At 43.3% G+C, this 26,800-nt stretch overlaps 1 protein-coding gene across 2 annotated transcripts; it reads right to left on the bottom strand.

The window, feature by feature from the left end:
• Positions 1-158: 158 nt before the first annotated feature.
• Positions 159-25,365, bottom strand: RPF2 (ribosome production factor 2 homolog). Of its 2 annotated transcripts, XM_073337051.1 has the most exons (10): positions 25,261-25,365; positions 23,033-23,165; positions 19,118-19,155; positions 16,864-16,903; positions 13,057-13,138; positions 12,890-12,966; positions 11,575-11,674; positions 6,695-6,797; positions 5,212-5,356; positions 159-440 (listed from the first exon to the last, which is right to left on the bottom strand). In XM_073337051.1, the coding sequence occupies exons 1-10, from the start codon at positions 25,281-25,283 to the stop codon at positions 261-263; spliced, it is 921 nt and encodes a 306-aa protein (XP_073193152.1). In that variant the 5' UTR covers positions 25,284-25,365; the 3' UTR covers positions 159-260. The 2 variants fall into 2 exon arrangements, with proteins under 2 accessions (XP_073193152.1, XP_073193153.1); XM_073337052.1 differs by lacking the exons at positions 23,033-23,165; positions 25,261-25,365 and adding an exon at positions 15,827-15,995.
• Between the last annotated feature and the right edge of the window lie 1,435 nt (positions 25,366-26,800).

The following is a 26,800-nucleotide window of genomic DNA, read 5'->3' as shown; positions in this document are numbered from 1 at the left end:
AGATAATTGGCTTTCTTCAATGATTTGTTCTACTGATTTCTCCAAATAAGCATATCGAGCTTTAGACACCTGAGGAAATAATGTCAGCGTACAGCTCAACACCACTGAAGTTCACTTTTGTAGGACTATACATTAAAAATAATTACAGGACTACAGCATTTTAAAAAATGGCAGCTGACTGGTCCACATCTGCCACATTTATTTTGTGACAAATACAGCAAAAGCTGAAGTTATCAAAAGTCCAAAACTATTTTATCCTATCAGACCGATTTTGATTTTTTTGGACTAATCCCTTCCTCTTCTTCAGTCATCTTTGCTGCAGGTCTCTTCTTTAACCCTTTCATCTTCCTTGTCTGTAATTTACTGAGATCCTGTTTCTGCATGTGGATCCGACCATATGATGTACCAAAGACATCGTGAGAGATATTCTTCTTCTTTGGCTGCAAGGTAAGAACAATGTTAACATTTCTGGGCCCAGAATACAATTCAGTCACTGAAGGCAAGTGTATCTGCCATCACAAGTCACCATATTCACCAGTAATTAAACTTCCATTACAATTTAAGATAACTATACCTAAAAATGGTATTGTACAGATAAAATCCAGAGTATAAAGATTTATTTTCCTGTCTTTATATGCCACCAGATCAGTTCCTTATCCTGCCCTACCCGTGCGTCCCTCTATAGATCATGCAATGACATCAGTTAGCTTAGCAAAAAGACCTGAACATTGCAAAGATAGTGTGCAATAAGAGAAGGTTACTTATTGTCACGGGAGGTTCTTTGAGAGGTGTGGTTCCTATCTGGATTCCAAGCGTGGGGTGTGCATGCGTGCCATACGCTGGAGATGGAACTGTTGATAATAGTGTCCATTGACCCGCATGCGTCGACCATGTGGTGCATCCAAGGCTTTAAGAGGCTGCGTGGATTGTCGCCGCTCTAGTTCCTTCTCACCAGGGGGTAGGAGAGCCCGGAGCAGAGGGATGGAGGGTGGGATTGGAATCCAGATAGGGACCACATATCTCTAAGAACCTCTAGTTACAATAAATAACCTTCTTCTTCGAGTGCTGACCCCTATGTGGATTCCAAAGTGGGAATACAGCGAGCACTACTCAAGAAGGAGGTGGGCGCAAGGGCTCTCGAGAGGACCAACTGTGTAGGACAGTGTGACCGATGGCAGCATCCATCGTGGTGGAGGGTCTGAGGCACCAGCTTCTGCACACAGAGAGGGGGACCAGGCACTGCCTTGTTTATGTATATGACCACCGTCCTGTTGTCTGAGAATACTTGGATGTGGAGGGAGTCTAGGAACACTTGGCAGGCCAGACAGACTGCTTGGAGCTCAAGGATGGTGATGTGCATTTGTGCTTCTCATGTGGACCAGAGGCCCTGAACAGTGTGGGTGTCGAGGTGGGCACCCCAACCCGCTAAAGACATGTCTGTGGTGAGGGTGGCAGTTGTGTGGGGGGCATGAATGGTATGCCCACTAGGACTGTGGAAGGGTTGCACCACCATGAGAGGGAGGTCAAGACGCTGGAGAGGAGGACTAGTAGCTTGGTGAGAGAGTCTTCCTATGGATTGTAGACTGTGTGGAGCCAATGTTGGAGGCCGTGCATATGGAGACGGGCAAGTGGTGTAACAGCAGCACAAGCCGCCATGTGTCCGAGAAGGGAAAAGCATTGGCAGGCACGTGTGGGTGGATGTCTCAGCATGGTAATGAGGGTAACAAGGGCAGTTAAGCAGTCCCTGGGAAGAAAAGCTCTGGCTGTCATGGAGTCCAAATGTCCTCCTATAAAGCTAAGTGGGAGGGTAGGGACGGATTCTTCTTCACTGATGCATACTCCTAGTCTCTGAAGGAGGGTGTGTAAGGTGCACATGGTGGGCAGGAGGCAGGAGCGAGAGGGTGCTACCAGAAGCCAGCTGTCTAGGTAAGGAAATAGGGTGTGCCCCAGTCAGTGCATATAGGCTGTGACAACCGCAAAGACCTTGGTAAATACGCGGGGGGCAGTGGAGATCCCAAAGGGGAGGAAATGGAACTGATCATAGGCATTGCCATAATAAAACAAAGGAATTTGTGATAAGCAGGGTGAATGTCTACATGAAAGTACGTGTCTTTCATATCGAGAGCAGCAAACTAGGCTCCAAGGGGGAGGGTGACCATCCGGAAGTGAAAAATGCGGATTAATTTGTTTAAGGTGTGGAGGTCTAGAATGGGGCGCATACCTCCCCCCTTTTCAGAATAAGGAAATTGGGAGAGTAGAAGCCATGGTGGCAGTGTGGCACAGGTTCTATGGCACCCTTGTGGACAAGGACAGTGTTTTCGTTGTGAAGAAGATCGAGTTGGATAGGGTTTGGGAGGGAGGGGGGCAGCTCCCAGGTGTGTAGCATGGGGGGAAGGAAAGGAATTCGATTAGGTATCCTTGACAGATGACGTCTAGCACCCAGCAGTCAGAGTTGATGGAACTCGAAGTGCAGACAGAGTGCCAGACAACCCCTGGATATGATGGGAGGTGCATCCGGAAGGGTTATGGGAAGTTTTCAGGTCTTTATATGAGTCAAAACAATTGTTTGGGTCAATGAGAAATGGAAGCGGCAGAGGGAGAGTGCCAGGGCCATTGAGAGTGAAGTTGATGCTGAAGCAGTTCCAAGGGTCGCTGGGGGTACAGGTGATAAGTGATGCGAGGACGAGGATGGAAAGGTGGATGCTGTTGTCGGTGGGTGGGGGCTGGGGCATAGACGCCCAGGGAAGGAACGGTGGCCTGGGAGTCCTTAATGGAGTGAAGGGTCTCATCCGTCTTGTCACTAAACAGTTTATTGTGGTCAAAGTGGAGGTCTTCCACCGTCATCTGGACCTCCTTTGGAAGACCGCTGGACTATAGCCACGAGTCACGACACAGAACGACTCTGGGGGTTAAGGAGTGAGAGGGAGTGCCTGCAGCATCTGCTGTGGCCTAGAGCATGACTTTGGCCACCAGCTTTCCCTCATCTACCATGCGTTGGAAGTCCTGCTGTTGGTCAGGAAGAAGAGTCCTGGAAATCTGCCAGTTGGGAGTAGGATAGAAAATTGTATTTGGCCAGAACGGCCTGATAAATGGCAATACAGAATTGTAGCCCCGCTAATGAATAAATTTTTCTACTCAGCAAGTCTAATTTTTTGGCATTGCGATCTGGTGGTGTTGATTTAAAGTGCTGCTGACGGGCATGTGCGATGGCAGCATTGATCACCAGGGAATTTGGCAGTGGGTGGGTAAACAGGAAATCTGTGTCCTTAGAGGGGACAGAATAGCGGCATTCCACTCACTTTAGTATGGGACACAAGAGGCTGACGTATGCCACACCATCTGGGCTGGTTGTAAGGTAGCCAAATGAATGGGTAAGGCTGTGCAGTAGAATCCTGGATATTGAAGCATGTCCAGGAATTGGTCATGGGGGTCCTGAACATCCTCTAGTGGAAGGTTGAGGGCCGTGGCCATGCGACAGAGCAGGGACTGATATTGTGTGTGGTCATCTGGTGGGGAGAGGGAAGATTGGATCAGGGTATCATCCGGAGATGATGAAACGCCTGTAAGAATAGGCAATTCTGGTGGTGTGATCGGGGCCGCCGATGGATCCAGAGGATCCAGGGGTTTCCCCTGAACAGTCACTGTATGCATGGGAAAGGTGCGGTGTAGGTGGTGTGCATTGCAATGATGGTAAGGGTCCCATAAGGCCCAAAATGGCCAAAGAGTTGCCATGCCTGGGTGGGGTCCACAGGTACCGGGAACTAAGGATCAGTGGTGTGACCGTAGTCTGGAGGATAGGCATGGTGCCAAGGATCTGGACTATAAGAGCAAGAAGGTGAGAGCTGTGTCCGGTTCTGAAGACCAGTCGGACTCTGACTGTTCTGGGAAAGGGGGAGTCGATGTTGCAGGTGGTACCGGCAGTAGCGGTGATGTCGGAGGATGGTCGACTGGGAGAAGGGACTCGGCCGTTGTCGTCGGAGCAGGACGGAGGACAAGAGGTTCACTGGCCAGAGTAGGGAACCTGGGACCTGATGGGGTTCCAAATTGTGGTGGGGTACCAGTGAAGGATAACATAAGCTCTGCCATTGGTGTAAGTGAAGATAAACCGCCTGGAGTGCATGGGACTGGGAGTACTGAGCTTGACAGAACCAAGGGGGTCGATGGTGCTGGAAGTGACAGAAGGTCCCGGTGTTGGAATTGACAGTGTCGGTGGAGAGTGGTGGCATTTAGAACGATATTCTGTGTGCGCTTTCTTTGAAGGAGGTGTTGAAGTCGAAGTTGGACCTTCACCTGTTGCACGCAACTTCTCCCCCAACCAATCCCAGCTCGGAGAGGAAACACTGCATTTTGAGATGGTCCCCACTGGGGAGCCACACTTGTGCCCGTACTTCTTGTGCATGCGGTGAGGTTTTGTCAGTGTTGGCGGTGCTGTACGAAAGGGACCAGGCGAGGCGGTCACCGACCATGACTGGCATCGCTCCGGTGGTTCCGCTGGAGCCGGGTCTTACTGCACACATGAGTGCATGGCTTCCACCATTAGAAAATTTTGGAGCCAAAGCTCGCGTGCCACCCGGATCCACCACGGAGAGGCGCTCCAGACAGAGCAGCGAGAGACGACGTGGGCTTCGCCCAGACAGTACAGGCAGCGGGTGTGCTCATCGCTCACCGAAAAGGAGGGAGAGCACAAAGCATAGTTTTTAATCCCGGCTTGACAGGGCATAATCCCTGGGCTAGGGAGAGACGCCCCAAACGGGGAAGATCCAACAAGTAACCTAACTGGCTATGGACGAAAAATGGACAACTACCTAATTAAGTAAATAAAGAAACTATATACAGTGAAAAAAAGGTTGAACGCAGTACTCTCAAGTGGCTAAGAGCGTGGAGGGACTGGGTTCCAACTCTGGCCATGTGGCGGTACGAGGGAACTGGAGTGGTGTCAACCCATGCAGCCTCTTAAAGCCTCGGACACACCATGTGATCAATGCACGACATGAGCGGGTCAATGGACACTACTATCAACAGTTCCGGTGAAGGCACATGGCATGCATGTGCACCCCACGCTTGGAATCCACATAGGGACCAGCACTCAAAGAAGAACTAACACCTTCATCCCTTGGTCTTTTGCATGGTTTACTTTAAAACTGGTTCTGTATTAAAGACTATGTATGATGCAGAGCAAAGATTTTTGTATAAAATACAAGATTTATATACCTTGAGGGCTTTAGGTTGTTTAAGAGATAATTTATAGAGGTCTTCTGAAGCCAAATGTGTTCTCCTCATCACCAGATCTAATGAAGGTCCCATCTCTTCCAGTTCAATCCTAGGTATTTTACATCCCGACTTCTTCAACAACACTCTGCGGAAGAGAGACACAGAACAAAAAATAAATAAATAAAAAAATCAACGTTGTCCACCTTTACTGCATTTCATACTTATGTTTCTCATTATTTTCTGGACCCCAGACAGAACTTGGCCTTTAGAAAACGTGCAACTGTTGCATTTTTTTTTGGTTCAGAAAACTTATAACCACGGTACCAGTGTCTGATCTTGAATGCGTGTTCAACTCCCATTGATTTCAATACAGTTGTGTGTGTTTGTAACCCACACACCTCCTGAGTGTGGTGTTCTGTCTCCTCTAGTGGCACTGAGACCACTTAGAGATTAATGAGTCTGCTCAACAGCCGTAGGTCGGGGCCATGTGGCTTTTAGCTCATGCAGTAGAGGCTCATGCACTAAGCTTCAGATGTCCCAGGTTCAATCCCACTTACTGACAACCAGGGTCTGTTAGTGTTACATGTGCACAGAATCATGGGCTGAATCTGGCCCTGGAAAATGGCTACAGATAGAAATGAAATCTAACCTCCTGTTAGACGAGGGGCGGGCAAACTTTTTGGGTTTTGAAATTGTATGGAGGGCCGGTTAGGGGAGGCTGTTGCCCCCGCCCCCATCCAACCGCCCTGCTTCTCGCCCCCTGATGCCCCCACCCCGGGACTCCTGCTCCATCCAACTCCCCTGTTCCCTGACAGACCCCTGCCCCATCCACCCCATGCTCTCTGTCCCTTGACCACCCCCAGATCCCCCGCCCCTAACTGCCCTATCCAACTCCCCTCTCCTTCCTGACTACCCCCCCATCCAACAATCCCTTCTCCTGACTGCCCCCAGACCCTCTGCCCCTGACTGCCCCCGCCACCCCATCCAACCCCCTCTCTCCTTCCTTACTGCCCCCCCCCCCGGACACCTCCCCCCCACTCAACCACCCGGTTCCCTGCCCTCTGACTTACCCGACCCCTATCCACACACCCCGGCCCCTGACCACCACCACCAAACTCCCCTGCCCTCTATCCAACCCCCCTGCTCCGTGCCCCCTTAACACACTGCCTGGAGGGCCGGTGGCTGAAGGCACGGCTGCACTAGGACAGGCAGCCGCGCAGCACAGAGCACCGGGTCAGGCTGGGCTGTGCAGCTGCGCTGCCCCAGGAGCTCACTGCTCCTCTGCCCAGAGCATTGCACCGGCGGAGCAGTGAGCTGAGGCTGTGAAGGAGGTGGGCCAGTGGGGGAGGGGCTGGGGGTTAACTTCCTGGGCCAGGAGCTCAGGGGTCAGGCAGGCCAGTCCCGCAGCTGTATGTGGCCCGCAGGCCGTAGTTTTCCTACCTCTGTGTTAGACAATGTAAACGGGGGGAATGACAACACTTACTTGTAGCTTCGCATATAAATTTTTCCATCCATAGCTGTGAAATGCAGAACATACTCTAACCCTGCCAGGCGAATAGTAGGCACAGTAGGACCTCGAAAGAAATCTGAAAGAATATTTCAAGAAACCTGGCACTTTTACTTTTTTAAAATAAAGAGGTTTTTCAAAAAGGAGGTTTAAGATAAGCAGGACTTTTGATTCTAGTTTATTTGATAATAAGTCTGTGTTATAAGGGATGAATATCAGATTAACTAGAAACGGATTTGGCCTTTCTAGAGGCAACCCCAGTAATGCTAAACAGGGTCCTTTCTGACTCACATGCATGATTATTCACTACTTCAAGCCCCAATCCTGCCAAGACTGCACTTGCTTAATTTTGCACGTGAGTACGCTCAATGGAACTACACATGTATGTACATGCTTAACTTTACATACATGAGTAGTCCCGCTGAGCCTACTCACATGTGCAAATTTAAGCAAGTGCAGAAATCTTGGTAAGACAGCATAACAGACATCCACTTTCCAGAAATAATTTGGTAGCAATACAAGCTCCAGATCTTATTTTAAAACATCAACTCAACCCAACCCACCCCACCCCAAAAAAGACAGAAGAACAGACATTATCATTGCTTCAATAGCAACAGTAACTTTAGTTTTGTGAAATACAAAAAGACATACTTATTTCAGTTTATCCATTCTTCTAAACTTTCAGCTATGATCTCACATATGTTTCACTAAGTATACATAAGTACAGAAATAACATTTAGCTAAGTTATGATGTTGCTGGACAAAGTGATGGATTAAAAGTCTCTGGTACCAAAGCCAGCAGTCAGAGTAGGTATAAATAAGTGATCAAGATCAATACAAGATAAACATATACAAAGAAAGAAGGAGATAGTGTTTAGTGTTATCTTGATTGTTTTTACTCCCCATTGTTTATGATATCATCTTGGAAACCTGAGACCATCATTGCTTTAAAAAACAGTTTTGTCTCTGGTTAAACAGAGTACTTTTGCTCTTTTTTAAATGAGCTAATACTTGCTATTGCACTGCAATTAATATTTTTACTATTGTAGATATACACATTTAGCAGACAAACACTACATGGTCAGTTACAAATAGAAAAACTTACAGATTGTGTTTACAGTTTTACAGGGAGCAAATTCAGATACCAGTTAACTATCAGTTAGTTGTCTAACATAATTCTCATATCAGGGCCATTAAAATAGTGTATGAGCAAAGAGCACACAACCATGCAAACGTGTCAGCCCTTTGCAGAGGGTGGAGGAAGGATGTGACCTTAACAGAGTATGTTAATTAAAAAAAAAAAAAAAAGATTAATACCCAGAAGCAGAACGGCTGAATGGCTCACTTCCCTCTAAGTTTCATTTTCAGATTCTTCAGCCAGTGTTTTCCTCAGTGACCTTTTTCTGGGAGCATCGGTGATGAAGCTATGTTGAAAACAAAGTCTTACTGGTGGACACTACCTAAAGTTTAGCCAGAAAAATACTCTGGGTCACTTAATATTTTCTCCCTCCTCCTTTGTTGGGTTACTGGATTTGTATCTAGAGGAAAAGTCATCGGTAAAATATTTTCTTCTATTTTAGTGTCAGGCTGTAGCCAAGACAGTCTCTTCTGGCATGTGAAATTGTACCTATATTGCTTTTATTGGCAGATTATCCTTTAGTATGTTCTTGTGGTATAGCTTTCCACTCACAGGATGATCTTTATATCCAAATACAGGTGGTCTATGACATCCACCAGCTGTAGACAGTATTTCCTCCCTGGAACTTTAGGGATTTGAAAATTTTGGCTTATTCATAGTTTTTGAGACACTCCACTGTTGTTGGATTAGAGACCTTGTTTTCGTTATCTTTTTAATTCCTGCCACCAGTTTACCCCTTGTTTTTCTCTGAGCACTTAATGTGTTTCAAGGATGTCTGATTTAGTAACCACAGCAAAAGAGCTTTTGATAACTTCCATTTTGTCTTCAAGGACTTGAAATGTGTGTTTCAAAGTAATTTATAATTTGGCCACTTCCTAGGAAGAGGCAACAGTTCTTGTCTGAAAAGCACAAATACTGCTGGACTTTGCAGCAGTATGATGGGCGGAGCAGGACATGAAACAGTTGTTTTATGCTCCTCTTTGTCTCCCTCATACCACCTCTACCCTCTCTTTTTCAAGAGAATCTAAATGACTCCTGCATATCTATGTACTGGACTCCAAATAATTTGTGCAAACATGGTGATAGGGATGAAGGAGAAACTTAAGTGCTATCTCAAAACAAACAGGTCTCCTCCCATTCAGTCCAAGCCTGCATTTTAAGAAGAGTGACCCAACATCTGCCAATTTTTAGAACACAAGTGGGTCCAACAAAGGAACGAGTGGTGAAGTGTATCACAAATATGTGCACAGGAGGCTATTAGAACCAGGGGAGCAGCAACTACATCTCACAGGAACACAGAAGATCAACAGACTCCTAATATTGGCACCAAAAACCAATGGCAGTAAAACCACTACTACAATTTTAAGACAATGTTTGTATGGAAACGGGAGGGGGAAGAAAGTGACAAATCTTTGCCTGGTTCATCTATGTAGAGGGGTAAAGGGAAGCTGCTATTTACATATCCAAACCATTATGAGATGTCCTCAATTTTTTAAAAATGGATTTAAAAGTTTAGTTTAATTTGGTTATTATACAATATGCAAGTTCATCCCCTACCCCCACTGATTTCTAGAACGTGGGATCGCTATCACATGACTTCCCAAAAACGTACAAAATGTCCTTATGGACCACGTGTCTATGAAAACCTGGTTGTTTAACACTAACAACAACGTCACATGGTTTAGTAACAAGGGGTCATTAGGTAACTGAGCCTCCGGGCTCTTGGCAGTAGCGCTATAGTAACAAGCTCTTTACAGCTGTGACAGTTTCCTAAGTTTCTTGGCAACAAAATGATGGATTAAATACATTACCTTTCTCAGGACCAGAAAGAGCTACTCCCTATCATATAACAGCAATTTCATAGGAGGTCAAATTGTAAGCCTAAACTATTTGATGGTATCAACATCTCACTAAATCCTTAATCTGAGGAACCCCCGTCTTCCACCTATTGTTTTGTCTTTAGACATTTCACTGAAGTCAACAAAACATCAAGACATTTGATGTGTACTTGGCATATGTTCTGCAGCAAAAAAATGGATGCGCATTTGACTGACGTATATTTGGGTGTAACCAAAAGCTTAAGGGCAAACAAATGGCAGAGGGATAGCTTACTCAGATGGGCAACAAAATAAATTCAAAGGGCTAGACTTTCAGTTCATCTAACAAATGTCAACGATTGGCAACACCATCCATTTCAGCTGTAAACCTGTATTTTGTATAAATCTCAATTGTGTGCGCGCATTTCAATCCATCGCCCCAACAATGTGAAAAGGGGATGCACATTAGAACAAGAATGTGTGGGGTTACTGGTGTGTAGTGATTCTCTTCCAGAAATTTGGGCAAAGTGGCACAAACCTGGTCTTATATGGTTTGCATCCTATGTAATATGGACAGTGATGTAATCATTTAATCATTCACAGGCCCCCAGCTCCTAGAACTGAATGAAAAATAGCTTTGCCATAAAATTCGTCCTATTTGGTGCTATATCTCTGAAAAATACATAGATGAGCTCTTAAGAATAGCAGTAATTAATTTATTAATGCAGCAGTCACAGAAAGTCTTCTTTTTTAGCATCTCCAATAGTAGTTTAGAAAGATTGTGCAGCTATGAAGCCAAAGGCAGTGGCAATTTTTAAACTAACATAGGCAAAAATGGATCTTTGGGATTTAACTATGAGTAAAGCTTAGAAGTTTGATTCTCATCTGAATCTCCATGCCTCCATCCATCTTTTCATTCCCTGCTCATGCCCTACCAACATTCCCACACACACCACTTTATAGTCCACATTTTCCCCCCAAAATCCCATTCAGATTAAGCACCACCTCTTTCTTTTAATGAAATCTTGGTGCAGGAAAAGAAGTGCACGAGAAGGGGAACAGATCTCCAGTCATTCTACCTTCTAGTTTCACTCCTAAAGCTTACTTCCCAAGAGTACTCAGATTATGAATAATGCCACGATACCATCTTACTTTTAAGCTCCAAATAAAACAAGTTAAATTATTTTAGACAAAAATAATTGATGTAGAAAGTACACCCATTTTTGTAGTTGCTCTCAGCACTCCTAATTAAAATCCAAAACCTTATTTACCATCTGCATGTTCTCCGCCTATTCCAATGGCTCCCACCCTTGATGTGCAAACAAAAAAGTTTGTACATTTCTGTTTAATGGAAATCTGTGCCTAGCCTGAAGTTAATTAACACATTTAATTGTATGTTTCTGCCTTAACAACCACTTCTCATTTTCACTGCACACGTTGAACCCAAAATTCAGCCTAGTGAGGTCCTGATAATAACTGGTTGAAAGTTCTCTGATGGAATAGTTTACCATTAGAAAACACAGTATTTTGACAAGGTTGTTTCAATATTTCCAAAAAACGTTTTGAGAAGAATTTTCGTTTCACAGGAGATTGACTTTTTGTTCCGATTCAGGACGAAATTAACTTTTGAAATGTCAGTTTCCCCACTTCAACCACCTCTAGTCTTCATGGCTTTCCCAGGCTGATCTACTTTCTTCCATCCTTGGAAACAGATTTGATAATGACAGATTTAACTTCAGTTTTATGGTATGTTGTAAATCCTAATACTGCTTCCTTAATGTTATCTTGCATTCTTGAATATGGACAAACATTAACAGGCAAGCCAACATTTCTCAACATTTAGCATTGCCACAGATTTATGAAGTCCTACTGCTCATAAAGTCTTATTTCAAAATACTCACCAATGAGAAGACTTTTCAATCTTCTATATTCTTCATTTAAATCAAATGCTTCACCAGCAAATATCAACATGGGCTTTGTTCCTTCCGGACACTTGCTGTTCTATTGGACAAATATCAAACTAAGTTATAAAGCATATTATTTATGCAAGTGACCATGCACATTCCATTCTGAGCTGTTCTGGTCTCTGATAAACACAAAAAGAAAGGCATTTTTAAAAAATAAATCCATACATGTTACTTGTACTTGGAAGTGTTTGCATTGAGTGTTTTTAAACAATAGTGAGTGTTATTCTCATTTAGGCTGAATAAGGAAAAGCTTCCTCATAGTAAAACGTGTTAGACTGTGGAAAAGACCATACAATGGAAGTTCATTTGTTTGGGACTGTTTAGAACTAGACTACTTGAAACACAAGCAAGCATGCTGTATTTCTTGCATTGGGAAGGAGATGGAAAAGACTTACTGGATCATTCAATCCATTTCCAGCTTCTGATTCTGATACACCCTTATATAGCCAATTGACCACAACTCCCTGCTGTGCAATACTTGTGAAAATCATCAAGCTTAAGGTGAGGGATCACTTTTCAGAGTTAAATTTCTTGCTACCTAAAAGATCTTTTTCATCTGTACTACTTGTTCTGAATCTGCAAACTAAGTAGTTGCTAATCTGTGTAGTTTCTTAATTATAACAGTGTAAAAAGGCATATAAAATAGCTAACCTATTTTTTGGCAAAATCAAAACTTAATATGATCACACCAAGGTGGGTTTGCTGTTAGGTTTGGGGTTTTTTAAGTCTCTTGAAGTCAAAATGTTGGCCCTCAGACTGAGCCAGATACAGTTCCTGAAAACCGGGGTTTGTGTATAATTGATGGCCTGAGAAAGTCTCAGAAGTATCTCTCACTGATAACAGAAATATCCTTAGCTACAGTGAGATGAATTCTGCCCTTGGAAACCCATACATGGTTTCCCCCATAACTTCCTTCAATAACTTTGAAGGCCTCCCATGGGTAGAATCCAACCTAGTAGCTTTGTAAATTGAATTATTCCTGTTTGCAGCTAAAAAAATTGTAGACCTGGTTTGCTCCCAACAAAAACTTTGCAAAGGAATCCACTAGAAAACATATAGTTAATTTTAGCAACATTTTTACAAAGCACAAAAATAAGATTCTGATGTGAATGCATATGTTAATCCTGGAAGTCTAAAAGAGGCAATAGTGAAATGGTTTTGTTTTCTTTACTGAAAGTACACCAGATTCACTACAAGTGCTCACCAACAGATGTCACTAGAGCTCCTGCATTGTTTAAGAGTATCTTACCTTAATATCTTTTAGCGACACAAATTTCTCAACGCCTAGCTCAATCATATCCAGGACATGATAATCAAACATACGACCTATGAAAGAAAAAAACAAAAAATGTTGGGTTAGACATTTATTCTCAAGAGCCATTTCTTCGACCCATTTTTTTTAAGAAAACATTTTACCTATTATGAGATTGTTAGGCCTCTTCTTATTATGTGAACCAAACAGAAACAAAGAACAATCCGACTTCTTCGAAAAAAACTCCTATAAGATTAAAAAAGACCACAAACTTCAGTTGGCAAACATGTTAAAGATTTGGTGACAGCTAATGTCACAGTTACATCAGCTGAACAGCTACAAATTTCAAGTTGTAACCCATTCCCCCTTGGGAGGTTCATCCATTGTTTTATACACATGCCAGATAGATCTTTCCTGGCATTTGACCTAAACTAGTGATACTCTGACCTCAGTGGTTCAGGAGCCAAATTAACAATCAACATTACCCAAAAGAGCCACAGAAGTGTGAATTCATGGTTTCATTTACTATAGCACTATTCATCTTTAAACAGTATGATGGGAAATATTTCTTGTATATTATTCTCACAGCAAATAAGTTAATAACTTAAAGCAAGCTGATAACTTAATTGGTTAACAACATAATAAAAGCATCCTGACTGGTTAATAATTAAGTCACAGTGTTTTAATATCATGTGCTGCAAAGAGCCGCAGGAGACACATTAAAGAGCCACTTGTGGCTTGCAAGCTACAGTCTGAGTATCACTGAGCTAAAAATTCCACTTCCTAATTTTGTCCCATTACTCCTTGTTCTTTACATTTTTTTCACTGGTCGCCCTAAACTCCTCTTCTGCCCTTTTTGATGCAACATCCTGTTAAATACTTGTAAACAGTTATATTTCCTCATTTAGGATATGTCTACACTGAAATCCAAAGCGTGACTGCAGCATAGACATACCTGCACTCCCATGGCTAAAAATAGCAGTGTAGACAGACTAGCAATGGAAGTGCATACCAAGGATCCTTGGCATGCTTGTGTAGTCCATGATGCTGCATTTACCCTGCTATTTTTAGCCATACTAGTGTGGGTATATATATTTTAAATTCCATCATTTTTGGAGCCTAGATCATAATTTATGAATGCTTTGGGAAGCAGAGGTAGCAATACTGCAATTTTTAGTTTAAATGTTCCCAACAGCACTGTTGGAAAATGCTGTGCACATTTCACAGGATAAGGGACGTTTGTCTGCAAGGAAATTTGAAGAGCATGGAACACAGGACAGGGGCTAACCCCCTGCTCCCATTTAACTGACTGTACCATCCTGCAGTTCACTGACACTCATCTTCCTCTGGATTCCCACTACTAATTCCCAAAAAGGAAAATAATGTAGTGTTGCAATTAACTCAAATGTTGGATGTTCATCAAAATACTCTGCCTTACTTAAAACCAAGAAGAGATGGAGGAAAATCCGTGAACTAGAAATTTTGAGACCAAAGAGAAATCCTGTAAAGCAGAGGTTCTCAAACTTTTCTTATTGCATAATCCCTTCCAGATCTACCAGCTGCCTGCATACCACTACTCTTCTTGTCACTGATACTTTGTGTGTTCTTCTTAACATTACCTGTCTTTAGCCATCTGTCCATATTTCACGGCTATGTACAGATATAGTTTTAGTGCGACATATCTGTGTTCTCATTAATACATCTTGAAGTAAATTAACTACCATATTTTAAAAACAAATTCCCACAGAGGTTGAAAGCTTTGTATAAGTAGCCTATTATGAAAATGCAATAAATAATAAAATCCACCATTATGCAATTTATCTGTGTACCCCCAGTGTACACATATCACAGTTTGGGAACCCCTGCTCTAAAGGACACATACCAAAGGAAGCTTGGTTGACTTGCTAGCAATTTGGCAGAGGAAAAGATACATGGCCTGGCATGCTGTCCTAATTATATGCACATATTGAGTCCCCGCCAAGAGAACATACTCATTTGCTATCATATGGATGAACTGAACCTTTCACTTTGAGGTGGACATTAAGAAAGGTCCTCCAGTGTTAGTACATATGGATGCACAACTCTCCATTAAAATAAAACAATGGCAAAAACAAAGAAAACAGATAAGTCTTAGTGAGGATGCCACAAAACACCACTTTATAGTTATATGGGTCTTTTAATCTTCAAAACACTTTATATACATTACATGAAGCCTACGATTTGTCAATCTATCCCTTGTCGCCTTGTACCATAATATTTAAACGTCAGCATATTTTTTCCCCACAGGAACTGAGCCTGTTTGTTGTGGTTAACTCTTCCTATCAGTAATACTAACAAATGACATAAATGACAAAATGGTGATAACATTACCCCATGTAAATGGAACAGTAAAGATGCAATTTGTTATTGTAATGGGGTCTACAGGCCCCACACTGAACCAGGGCAAGGAATAGTGCAATACTGGGCTATGGTGGCTCCGCCCCTCAACAGATGCAAGGCATGTTCCCAGTGAAGGATCAATTAAGGAGACTGGTAACCAAGGAGGAGGAGAAAAGTGAGCTGTATGTGGCACCAGGAAGCAAGGCTGACACTGAGAGCCGGGCCACGAATGGCAACAGCTTTGTGAAGGCTGCTCTAGCAACAGGGACTTGGATTTTTTCCCTCATTACACTGTGGGCATTTCTAGGAACTCATAACTGATAATTTTCTCACAGTTACCACAATAATCTGTTTTATTGGACAACTGGCAGTGTAATACAAATGCAAAGAGGACTAGCAGTAAAGTAAATGAATTGTTTATCCAAAAGTTTATACTGTCTTAGAATGTAGTCAATGCAAAATATGAAGAAATAAAAAGTATTTGGAGAATTTAGAACATGTTAAAAATATATATATCTATATCTATATCAAAGGCGGCCCTAATTTGATTTGTACCTGAAAGAGCAAAGGTGTGATTAAATCCGAGTCAATATCTAGAAGAATCCATCTCAAATGAGGTCTGTTTTGAAACCATTGTATATTATCACTTCTCATCTCTTATGGGCAACCAACCATCTGTGACCAGCAGTCTTTGCTCTAAACAAGTATGTTGTTCCATGACTCTCTAAAACAGACAAGCCCCAGGATTTAAGACAATGCTTTGATATTTTTGACTTCCTGTTCAGAAACCAACTTGACCTTAAAGCACTGAACTGAGACCAAATTTAGTAAGAAGTATATAACAGCCATCACACCCCGAAAAAGTTTGTTTTAATTTTAATTTTTTATTTTAATTTTTTAAATGGAAACTTCTTGTCCGTGAACTCTGGAATAAAACTTGTGATTCATGATCTTTGATTTGCACTGCTGAAGTCAGGCAGAACACCTCAGCTTAATACGTGCTTCTCTTCCTCTACTCAAATATAATTAAGAAAAGCAATTTTTACAGGACACCCTAAATTTTCCTTTTAGTCTTTTCCCCCTATGGATTTTTTATTTGTGAAGAAACTAAGATGAATATTCACATAAACAATACATACTTTAATGACCATGAGGCTGATGTGAATTTATAAGAGAGCTGTTTAAAAATATTATCCTTCCCTTCAAAACAAGCTCCTTTACTTATAACAATGTTCTATAATCCTAAATCTGTTTTGTCATAATTTCACAGTAACATGCATGCACTTTCAAGAGCACCCCAAAATTTTTATTTCCACAATAATAGCATGAGGGTTCTGCCTTCAGACAAATGAGTGTTACCAGAAAATAACCTGGCAACATAAAACCAACAGCAGTATCTCTCACGATCTAGTATTACAGATATTCAATTTACTCCAAATTGCACAATAATTCCCTATAATTTAGCTTCTGGGGTATAACTCCAGTGAACCTTGGAGAACTACTTTCCATGGCAGCCCTGCATGACTGACAGTATCCTGTACGTAGTTTCTCTTGTTCCATAGCAAGCTAAATAAAATGTGGTTTATACTTACCAGTGATGTCTGATCCTCAAAAGGTCTGGTAATATTTTTTCTGAAGGGGGAAAAGAAAAAAGATAAAGATTTGGATTTTTTGTTTCAGAGTAGCAGCCGTGTTAGTCTGTATCCGCAAAAGGAAAGGGAGGACTTGTGGCACCTTAAAGAATAACAAATTTATTTGAGTATAAGCTTTCATGAGCTACAGCTCACTTCATCGGATGCATGCAGTGGAAAATACAGGGGGGAGATTTATATACACAGAGAACAGAAAACAATGGGTGTTAACATACACACTGTAATGAGAGTGATCACTTAAGGTGAGCTATTACCAGCAGGAGAGCGGGTGGGGGATGGGGACGGGAACCTTTTGTAGTGATAATCAAGGTGGGCCATTTCCAGCAGTTGACAAAAACGTGTGAGGAACGGTGGGGGGTGTGTGTGTGTGGGGGGGGGGGGGAGAATAAGCATGGGGAATAGTTTTACTTTGTGTAATGACCCATCCACTCCCAGTCTTTATTCAAACCTAATTTAATGGTGTCCAGTTTGCAAATTAATTCCAATTCAGCAGTCTCTCGTTGGAGTCTGTTTTTGAAGTTTTTTTGTTGAAGAATTGCGACTTTTAGGTCTGTAATCAAGTGACCAGAGAGATTGAAGTGTTCTCCAACTGGTTTTTGAATGTTATAGTTCTTGACGTCTGATTTGTGACCATTTATTCTTCTACGTAGAGACTGTCCAATCTGGCCAATGTACATGGTAGAGGGGCATTGATGGCACACGATGGCATATATCACATTGGTAGATGTGCAGGTGAACGAGTCTCTGATAGAGTGGCTGATGTGATTAGGTCCTATGATGGTGTACCCTGAATAGATAATGTGGACACAGTTGGCAACGGGCTCTGTTGCAAGGATAGGTTTGTGTTTTTGTTGTGTGGTGTGTGGTTGCTGGTGAGTATTTGCTTCAGGTTAGGGGGCTGTCTGTAAGCAAGGACTGGCCTGTCTCCCAAGATCAGTGAGAGTGATGGGTCGTCCTTCAGAATAGGCTGTAGATCCTTGATGATGCGCTGGAGAGGTTTTAGTTGGGGACTGAAGGTGATGGCTAGTGGTGTTCTGTTATTTTCTTTGCTGGGCCTGTCCTGTAGCAGGTAACTTCTGGGTACTCTTCTGGCTCTGTCAATCTGTTTTTTGTATGACTTCACACTAGGTGCCATGGTGGCACTTGGGTTATTGTGCTCTTCTGAGAAGATTACTTCAGCTTTAGAAACTGAGTTCCGTCTCGGATCCAAAGCAATATTAATTGATTTTTCCTCCCTTGGTATCCTACTGTTAATTGAATTGTCTCGTTAGACTGACCTCCCACTTGGTAAGGCAACTCCCATCTTTTCATGTGCTGTGTATTTATACCTGGTACTGTATTTTCCACTCCATGCATCTGATGAAGTGGGTTCTAGCCCATGAAAGCTTATGCCCAAATAAATTTGTTAGTCTCTATGGTGCCACAAGGACTCCTTGTTGCTTTTGCTGATACAGACTAACACGGCTACCATTCTGAAATATTAATTCTGTTAGTCTTTCCTTAGTGTTCCCTATGTCAAAGTCCTTCTGTCATTAGATGCACTCTTCTCCACATTTCCTCGCTGTTATGATGCATGAATTGCAAACAACCATAGAGACAGTACTCCAGAAGTGCAATAAGCTGCCCTCCACAAAATGAAGGTTTGCCTTTCAGGTATCACATGATATAGCTTACAGTTGTCTTTGCCTTTTCATCCATATCATGTTTAATATTCCTAGATTTTCATGAGGTAGTACATCCAAGCACCTGAATTACAACTTTCTGCCTAATGGCTCCCTATTTTATATAAATATATTCGATTATAAACTGTATTTCCTATTGAGACTACTTGCAACTTTACCTTTTATAGATTTAATGTTACTCTTTCAATTTATCTGTGCCAAGCTGAACTGCTACCATATCTCATTAACTATTCATGCAGATTTGGATCATCTGTGAAGTTGATCAGTAACTTGTCCCTTTTGCGAAGTTTTTACTTCATATATTTTGATAAATGGGACTGGACTCAGACATTTAAACACCTATGGGCTTTTTTCCAGGTTGTTGTTGTCGTCATTTAGACTCACCCTCAGTTTATTATGTAGCCAGATTTTTTCTTTAAATCCACTGTATTGGCCTGCATGGCACCTTTCTAGAGTGAAAATATTAAGCCCAACTTTATCAAACAATTTTAAAATTGCAAAATGTAACTTACTTTTTGTACAGGACAGCAAAGGGCTTTTTCAGAGCATACTGTAAAACAAAGAATTTGAAGTTAAGGAGAAAGTTCTTTTAACACACTGAAATACTAAGCACTGTTCTTTCTAAAATTCCACATGAAAACGGCATCAAAAGGATAAATGAATTACTTGAGAATTAAACAGAGTGGCCATCAGGTGCAGTCTATCCCAGAAAGAAATCAACTCTATAGACATGCTCACAAAAGCGACAAGAAAGTATAGATCTAAGACTGGATTACTAATTTTAAAGCGGAGAGGTTTAAAAAAAACACACTTGAGACCAAAAAACACATTTGAAACACCAGAACAGAGCAGAACACCTTCACCTCCCACTCAAAATAATCTCAACGTTTGTACGAGAGATATTAAATTTCAAAGTAAACTACACTATTTTTATTTTATTAAAATGTTTATACAAATTGAGGGAAATGTTGCCTTGCAGTTAGAGCACTGGAAGAGGAGTTCCAGGTTATATTCCTAATTATGGCCCTGACACACCAACTGAACAGTGCCTAGCACATGGGGACCTGGTCCATGACTGGGGTACATCAACACTGCAGTGTAAGCCCAGGGTTTGAACTCAGGCACAAACCTAACCCCCTTTCCGTCTTCATACAAATCACTCTGACCCAGGACCAGGACCCATGGGGGTGGAGGGTCCAAGATTGGGTCATGCCAGGATCCAAGGTTCAAGCCCTATTGCTTTGCAGTACAGACACAGCCCCACTGCACTAGTGCTCTGCCAAAGATATTCCACAATACCACAGACTGACTTCCTGTGTCCTCTTGCTCCAATTATTAATATGGGAAATCACAAATCACCAGACATCAATTTAACCATAAATTGCTTTATTAAATCCAAAGTGTCTTTATGCAGTTGCTCTAAACTAAAAATAAGCCGTCACTACATCCAATACAGTAACAAAGTACTCATAAGCATTTGATCAAGACACTTACAACCAATGGTGCTTAGACCCATACTGGTTGGCTCCAACATGGTCAGGCAGCTATTAGCAATGAACCCTTTAAGAGTTTACTTTTTATACTTTTAATGAACAAGTGACGTCATTGCAAATTACTGACTTCAGCTAAAAACCAATTGGAGACAGTTCACTCTTAATCCAGATAAGATTTACAATCACCTTTCTTTGCAAGGCCTTCCCTCCCCTTCTTCTTACTGTCCAACAGTTTTCCCATTGCATCTGGGTTCACATAGGCTTTAACATTGGCGTGTGGGTTGGGGAAGGGCCGTGTTGGCTCATTTTAAGACAGAGTCTCTTTGTTTTATTTAAAACCACCTGCAGTCATCCCTGTAAGTCAGAGGACTTCTTTTGAGAAACTTCCTCTTATCTCATTATTCTTTGAGCCAAACATCCTCCCTACTTTACTCCTTCTGGCCTTATCACTTATTTTTGAGGCCTTCCTTCTACTTGCTAGTCAGGGCCTTTCCTTACAATACATGTATATTTCCTTAACCAAATTTAAGCTAACTTTAATTCTTTAATTTTATACTTATCCTACACTTCTGAACTGTCAAGTTTTCGCACACCACACCACAAAAAAAGGGGTAGAGCAGTCACATTTTGGGAGGGCATTACTAAGTCTGGGATATGGGTGGTTATACTTGAGCATACATAATGCACTGTAGATATTAGAGCCCCAGGCTCGGAGCAAGGGTTCAACAATTCCTAACCTGGGGTTACAAATGAGTATGGATGCTTAAACATACTCAGGAATTGCTAATGCAAATTCTGCTAACACTGCGCTCACATTGCAGTGTAGATATAGGGATTCCTAGGTGTTACTACAACACAAATTATACCTATGCAACATTGGGCAAAGCATATCACCTCTCCATACATCAGTTTTCCATCTGTTAAATAGGGATTAAACCTAAGCTTAACACCTCCAAGTGAAAATAATAGTTTCTTTAAACAGCTTTGAGATCTTAAAATGAAAAGCATTACAGAAAGGCAGAGCACTACTAAACTCCCATATTAATAATACACATTAGGCAAAGTTAAATACACATAAAATATTTTAAACACAATTAGTCCTAAAGTCAAAGTTTAGCACCTCCCTACAACAGCAGAGGGCAAACACATTCCTATCACAGCATTATTATTTTTTGGCGCTATTTTAGGTGTCAGATGGCGTTAACTGTTGCAGGTAAAATAGCTGAACATCAAGTCAGGTTTGGGCAAAATTCAATTTATTTTAAAAGATTTATTTTGAAGTGTATTTGACCTTTGTTAATTATTTAGGACCTTTTACAGACATTTCTAATAAGTTTTTTTTGTTAGCTCTTGAAGCCTGGACCTAAAGACAGTCAGATTATTACAGAATGTCTCAGTGAATGCTGGGATGCATAAACAAAGGACTCTTGAAGAGCAGAGAGGTTATTTTACATCTATATTTGGGACTCGTGCAACTGCTGCTTGAATACTGTGTCCAGTTCTGGTGCCCACAATTCAAGAAGGGGGTCAGAGAAGAGCCATGAGAATGACGACAGGATTAGAAAACATGCCTTAAAGTGACTGAGCTCCTTGAGTCTATTTAGTTTCACAAAGAATAAGGAATGACTTGATTACAGTCTAAAAGCATTAACATGGGGAACAAATATTTAATAATGGGCTTTTCAATCTAGTAGAGAGATATAACATGATCCAATGGCTGGAAGTTGAAACTAGACAAATTAAGAAAAGAAATAAGACAAATTTTTGACAGTAACGATAATTAACCATTGGAATAATTTACCAGGGATCATGTGAATTCTCCATCACTGACAATTTTTAAATCAAGATTGGATAATTTTCTAAAAGATCTGCTCTAGGAATTGTTTAGGGGAAGTTCTATGGCCTGTGCTATGCAGACGATCACAATGCTTCCTTTTGGCCTTGGAATCTATAAATCTATGATTTAGTCCTTATGATTTGGCATCTTTCATGTTAGCGATAAATCCCATTTCCCCTCAGATACTGCAGTTCTGGTCCAACATACAATAGGCTACGTCTACGAGACAAACCACTGATGGCAGTGTGTAGGATATGTTCAGTGAAATACAGGCTGCATCCACACTCCAGTACATAGCTACACCTGTAAGTGAAAGGCTCCGGCAGAGAGTAAGCAGCAAGGAAAAACTCCCCACTGTAGGAGTCTCTCTCTGTGGCTAGGCATGACACACACCCCCCGCCCCCCAGCAACAGGAAGGCAGCAGGACACTACAATGAGCGCTCCAGTGAGTAGAGTGCATACCTGGGTACACCCACAGGGTTTAAGGCAGCCAATCAGGAGGAGAACTCTGCCTGCCAACCTCCAACCCCTCAGGAGCTGAGAGGAGTTTCTGGATACGGGGAGACGGAACAGCTCTCACAGGAGGGGAGGAGGAAATAGGAAGAGCCTAGCAGCTCAGGGAAGCTGTGCTCCCTGTTCCCTTTCCACTCCTGAGAAAAGTGGGTTGCCTCCTCCTCATCTCTGCAACACAAGCTTGGGAAGGGGGAAGAAGGTAAATAACCCTTGGAGAGGGGAGTACACAGAAGGTGCATAATTAACAGGCTGTGGGACAGACTTCATTAGAATTCTGGGGTTTGGGGAGAAGCTGAAAGCTCTGTACTATCAGGGAGCATTTTAAACATAAGTCTTTGTAATTTCATCTTAGTCCTCTGGCAGTGGGCAGTCACTTTACTCTTTAAATCTGGTAGAGTTGGCAACACCGACTGTCACATACACTGGTTGGGGGCAGGAGGAATACAAAACCAAGACTGGAAATATCGGATTTTGAGTAGATAACATGTGAAACAATGTATTTTAAAAATGTGTGAAATTACTCCTGATACACAGCCTATGTTAAAAACTTATTTCAGTACACATATTTCCAACAATATACTTACAATATCTTTAAGTGTTTCAGTCACTGTTAAGTTTGCATTTCCACCTTTTATGAGGATGGCATTTTTTGTATTTTCAGTGAGTTTGGGTTCTCTCTTCTCAAGAAACCTTTTGGCCCTCTTAGTTTTAGGCTTTCTGCAATGATATATTAATTACAAAATTAACTTGCACAAAACATATTAGACTATGCTTGAAACAATCACTGCTGGTTGATGTTCTGTCAATAAAACAAAAATATGAATAAGTACTATACAAAATAACCTCAAAGGAGTTAATGAAAATACTTTACTTGTAAACAACCCTCCCCCCCCCCCCCCAAAAAAAACCACCTACTGAAATTGAAGGTAAAGTCTTGGCCTTAAGTTTTAATTTCCTGAGTTCTGTTGACTTGAAATTTAAGGTGGGGTAATATTTCCACATCCTTGCTGAAGTCCTGATGGTTTCCCTTCATACCAAAACCCTGTATCACGGCCCCACACACTATGGCTCATGAGGACTAGAGGAGATCCTCTTAAGAGCCCATCAGTGGCAGCCTAAAGGCGAATTAAAAAGCCCAAGTTATGCTTGGCACTTCTCTGCTACTTCATGATGTATCCTCATGTACAAATACAGAGTTAGAAGAAAGACTGCTAATGAACAATTGCTACCGTGACTAACCTGAATTCGGGTCCTAAGAATACAGTTAACCAGGGTGGGCAAACTTTTTGGCCTGAGGGCCACATCTGAGTGGAGAAACTGTATGCAGGGCCATGAATATAGGGCTGGTGCAGGGGATTGGGGTGTGGACGGAGCGTGGTGTGCAGGATGGGGCTCAGGGCAAGGGGTTGGGGTGCAGGAGGGATGTGGGGTTTAGGAGGGGGCTCAGGGCAGGGGGTTGGGGTGCAGGATGGGGTGCAGAGGGCTCAGGGTGCAGAGGGCTCAAAGCAGGGGGTTGGGTGCAGGCTCCAGCCTGGCGCTGCTTACCTTGAGTGGCTCTGGGGTGGCAGCAGCACGCAGCGGGGCTAAGGCAGGCTCCCTGCTTGCCTTGGCCCTGCACCATTCCCCTGTTCCCGGCCAATGGGAGCTGCGAGGGGCGATGCCTACAGATGAGGGCAGCTCATGGAGCCCTCTGAGCCCCCTGGGGGCTGCAGGGACATGGTGCTGGCCGCTTCCAGGAACAGCACAGGGCCGGGCAGGCAGGAGCCCGCCTTAGCCCCATGACGCCACAGGGCTGGCGAGCCGGACTGAAAGTCGTGACTCACCAGATCTGGCCCGCGGGCCGTAGTTTGCCCTCTCCTGCAAGTAACCATACTGTCCTCTATTAAGATAGATGTTCCATTTCAGTTTCACCAGTGATCACTGCACCACCTTTATGGATTACCTGTGAACTTTTGCCTGCATCTAGACACGATTGATCTACTAAATGGAGGAGTTTGTTCCTGAAATGCTAAACAGGACCAGAAATGAGTGCCTTACCTCTAGATCAGTGATACTCAGATCTCTGGTTCAGAAGCCAAATTAGGGCCCAACGTTACCCAAAAGAGCCACAGTAGTGTGTATTCACTATTTCATTTACTATTTTTATATTATATATATTATTTTCACAGCAAAATGACTGACCAAGTATTCTACAATTGGTTAATGACATAGTAAAAGCATCTTGATTTGTTAATAACTTCGATTGCTTAATAATTAAATCACAAAGTGTTCCAATGTCATGCGGTGTGGGCTGTAGTGGGGTGGGTTAGGGAGGTTATTTTGGAGGACCAAGTGAGGCAAGGGACTCCCCCTACAGCAAATCCCACAACCACAGGGCTCTGCCCTAATACAGCACCCAGCATCCTCCCTCCTTTGTGTTTACACCTCTGGAGGCCCCGCGAAGGATCCTCTCGTCCCCTCGCGGGCAGCTGGCCGCGGGCAGAGCCGGGGAGATACGTGTTAATACCCCGTGACGGAGCAGAGTCGGTGCCTCCCCTGGGGCAACCGGGCCGATGGGTGGGGGTGGGGGTGACGCTGTTCTTCTCCCCCCGCACTGGCCTGGGAGCCCAGCTCCTGGGCAGGGGCCCGCCTGGGGGCACAGCGCACCTCGCGGACAGCCGCTCCCCCCGCACTGAGCTGCCCGGCCGCCGGGCGGGAGCTGGGGCCGGGCTCCCCCCGGAGCCTCCGCCTGGAGCCGAAGGCGGCGGGCGTGGAAGCAGCCGGCGCTATCGGGCCCTCCAAGCCCCTGCGCCGCCCCGGAGCCGCCACTTACACCACCCGGTCCAGCGCCTCCATCTCGCCGGCAAGAAAGAGGCTGACGCACCTCCCCCCCGCCCCCCACGTGCGTCCGAGCGTGCGTGCGGGACCCAAAACGGACCAGTCCGGCACGTCCCTTCACTGCGTCATGACATCACATCCGCCGTCAGAAAGCCAATCCTCAACGCAGCGTCGGGAGCTGCAGAGTGCGTGCGCCTTTTCTGTTACTGAGCATGCGCAGTAGAAATTGCGGCGGTCGCCGCCCTCAGATCGAAACAGGGGTAAAAGAACTACGGTGGGGAAATGGGTACGGAGAGGCAGTAGGGGCAAAATTCTCAAAAATGAGAGGGCGGGGGGGGGAGGGGAAGGGTTGCGTTCCTGGCTGGCTGTCGCCTTTCCCCTGCGCCCCCTAGCCAGGGCAGTGGCGCTGCAGGCCAAGGTGGGGGAGGGAATATATTTTATTAGACCAGCTTCTGGGGGTGAAAGAAACAAGTTTCTGAGCTACCCGGAGCTCTTCTTCAGGTCGGTATAGCTCGGACGCGTGTCTCTCTCACCCACAGCCCTTGGTCCAGGAAAAGCTATTGCCCCCCCCCCCCCCACACACACACTTGTCTCTCCAGTACCCTGGGACTGACAGGGCTACACCAACACTGCAGAGACGCAGACCTTAACATTTCTGACCTATAGCCAGTAGCTGTTATCAACACAGAAGCATAACTCAGAAAAGCAAGGAATGATTCTTCCTGCTGTAGGATTGTCTTGGCTGTCTGTACAGCTCTCTCAGCCGCCCCATTCACTTGTGGGGACTATAGGCTGCTAGTAATACGACCAAACTCATAATTTGTTCAGCATGACTTAAATTCTGCAGCTGTGAGTTGTGATCCATTGTCCATCACTAGTTGTTCTGGAATACCAAGAGTGAGCAAAAGTGCACTGCAGTTTTTCACTAACAGTGGGGCATTATGTCTTTAAAGTACATTATTTCTATATACTTGGAAAAATAGTCCATGACGGCCAGATAATGGTGTCCTCTGAATTCACGTAAACCTGTAGTTAGTCTCTTCCAAGGTCTGCCTGGTAGAGATGTTGTTATAAAAGGTTCTTTGCATTGTGTTGGTCTGTTAATTCTACAGTGTTCACATGCAGATACTTTATTCTTTATGCCTTTGCTGATTCCTAGCCACCACACTGACTGGTTGGCTCATTCACACCACTTAGTCCTTGATGTCCTTCGTGGATGAGGTTTGGATTTCTCCCCTCATTTAGTTTAGAATTACGATGCAATCTCCTTTAATCATTCATCCATTTGACTTGCTTAATTGTCCATGACTCACAAAATAATCTCTTGTCACTTCCTTAGTGTCCTTTAGATACTTGGGCCAGCCAGCCCTAATGTAACTTAGACATTCTTGAAGTTGTCTGTCAAGTTCGTTTATTGTAGCTGGTGTAGTCTCTTTTCTGACAGGTTTCAGAGTAGCAGCTGTGTTACTCTGTATTCGCAAAAAGAAGAGGAGTACTTACAGCACCTTAGAGACTAACCAATTTATTTGAGCATA

Source organism: Lepidochelys kempii, chromosome 3 (genome assembly GCF_965140265.1).
Source record: "Lepidochelys kempii isolate rLepKem1 chromosome 3, rLepKem1.hap2, whole genome shotgun sequence".
Classification (NCBI taxonomy): domain Eukaryota; kingdom Metazoa; phylum Chordata; order Testudines; family Cheloniidae; genus Lepidochelys; species Lepidochelys kempii.
The sequence above is the reverse complement of the archived record's forward strand: the minus strand, read 5'-3'. Positions and strand labels throughout refer to the sequence as shown.

Coding starts and splice junctions, on each gene's coding strand:
- RPF2 (XM_073337051.1), bottom strand. CDS start 25,283: ATGGAGGCGCTGGACCGGGTGGT. Junction 16,904..19,117: donor TTTGCTGTCCTGTACAAAAA/GTAAGTTACATT, acceptor TTCCCCCTTCAG/AAAAAATATTACCAGACCTT. Junction 5,357..6,694: donor ATTTATATGCGAAGCTACAA/GTAAGTGTTGTC, acceptor TCTCTTCCGCAG/AGTGTTGTTGAAGAAGTCGG.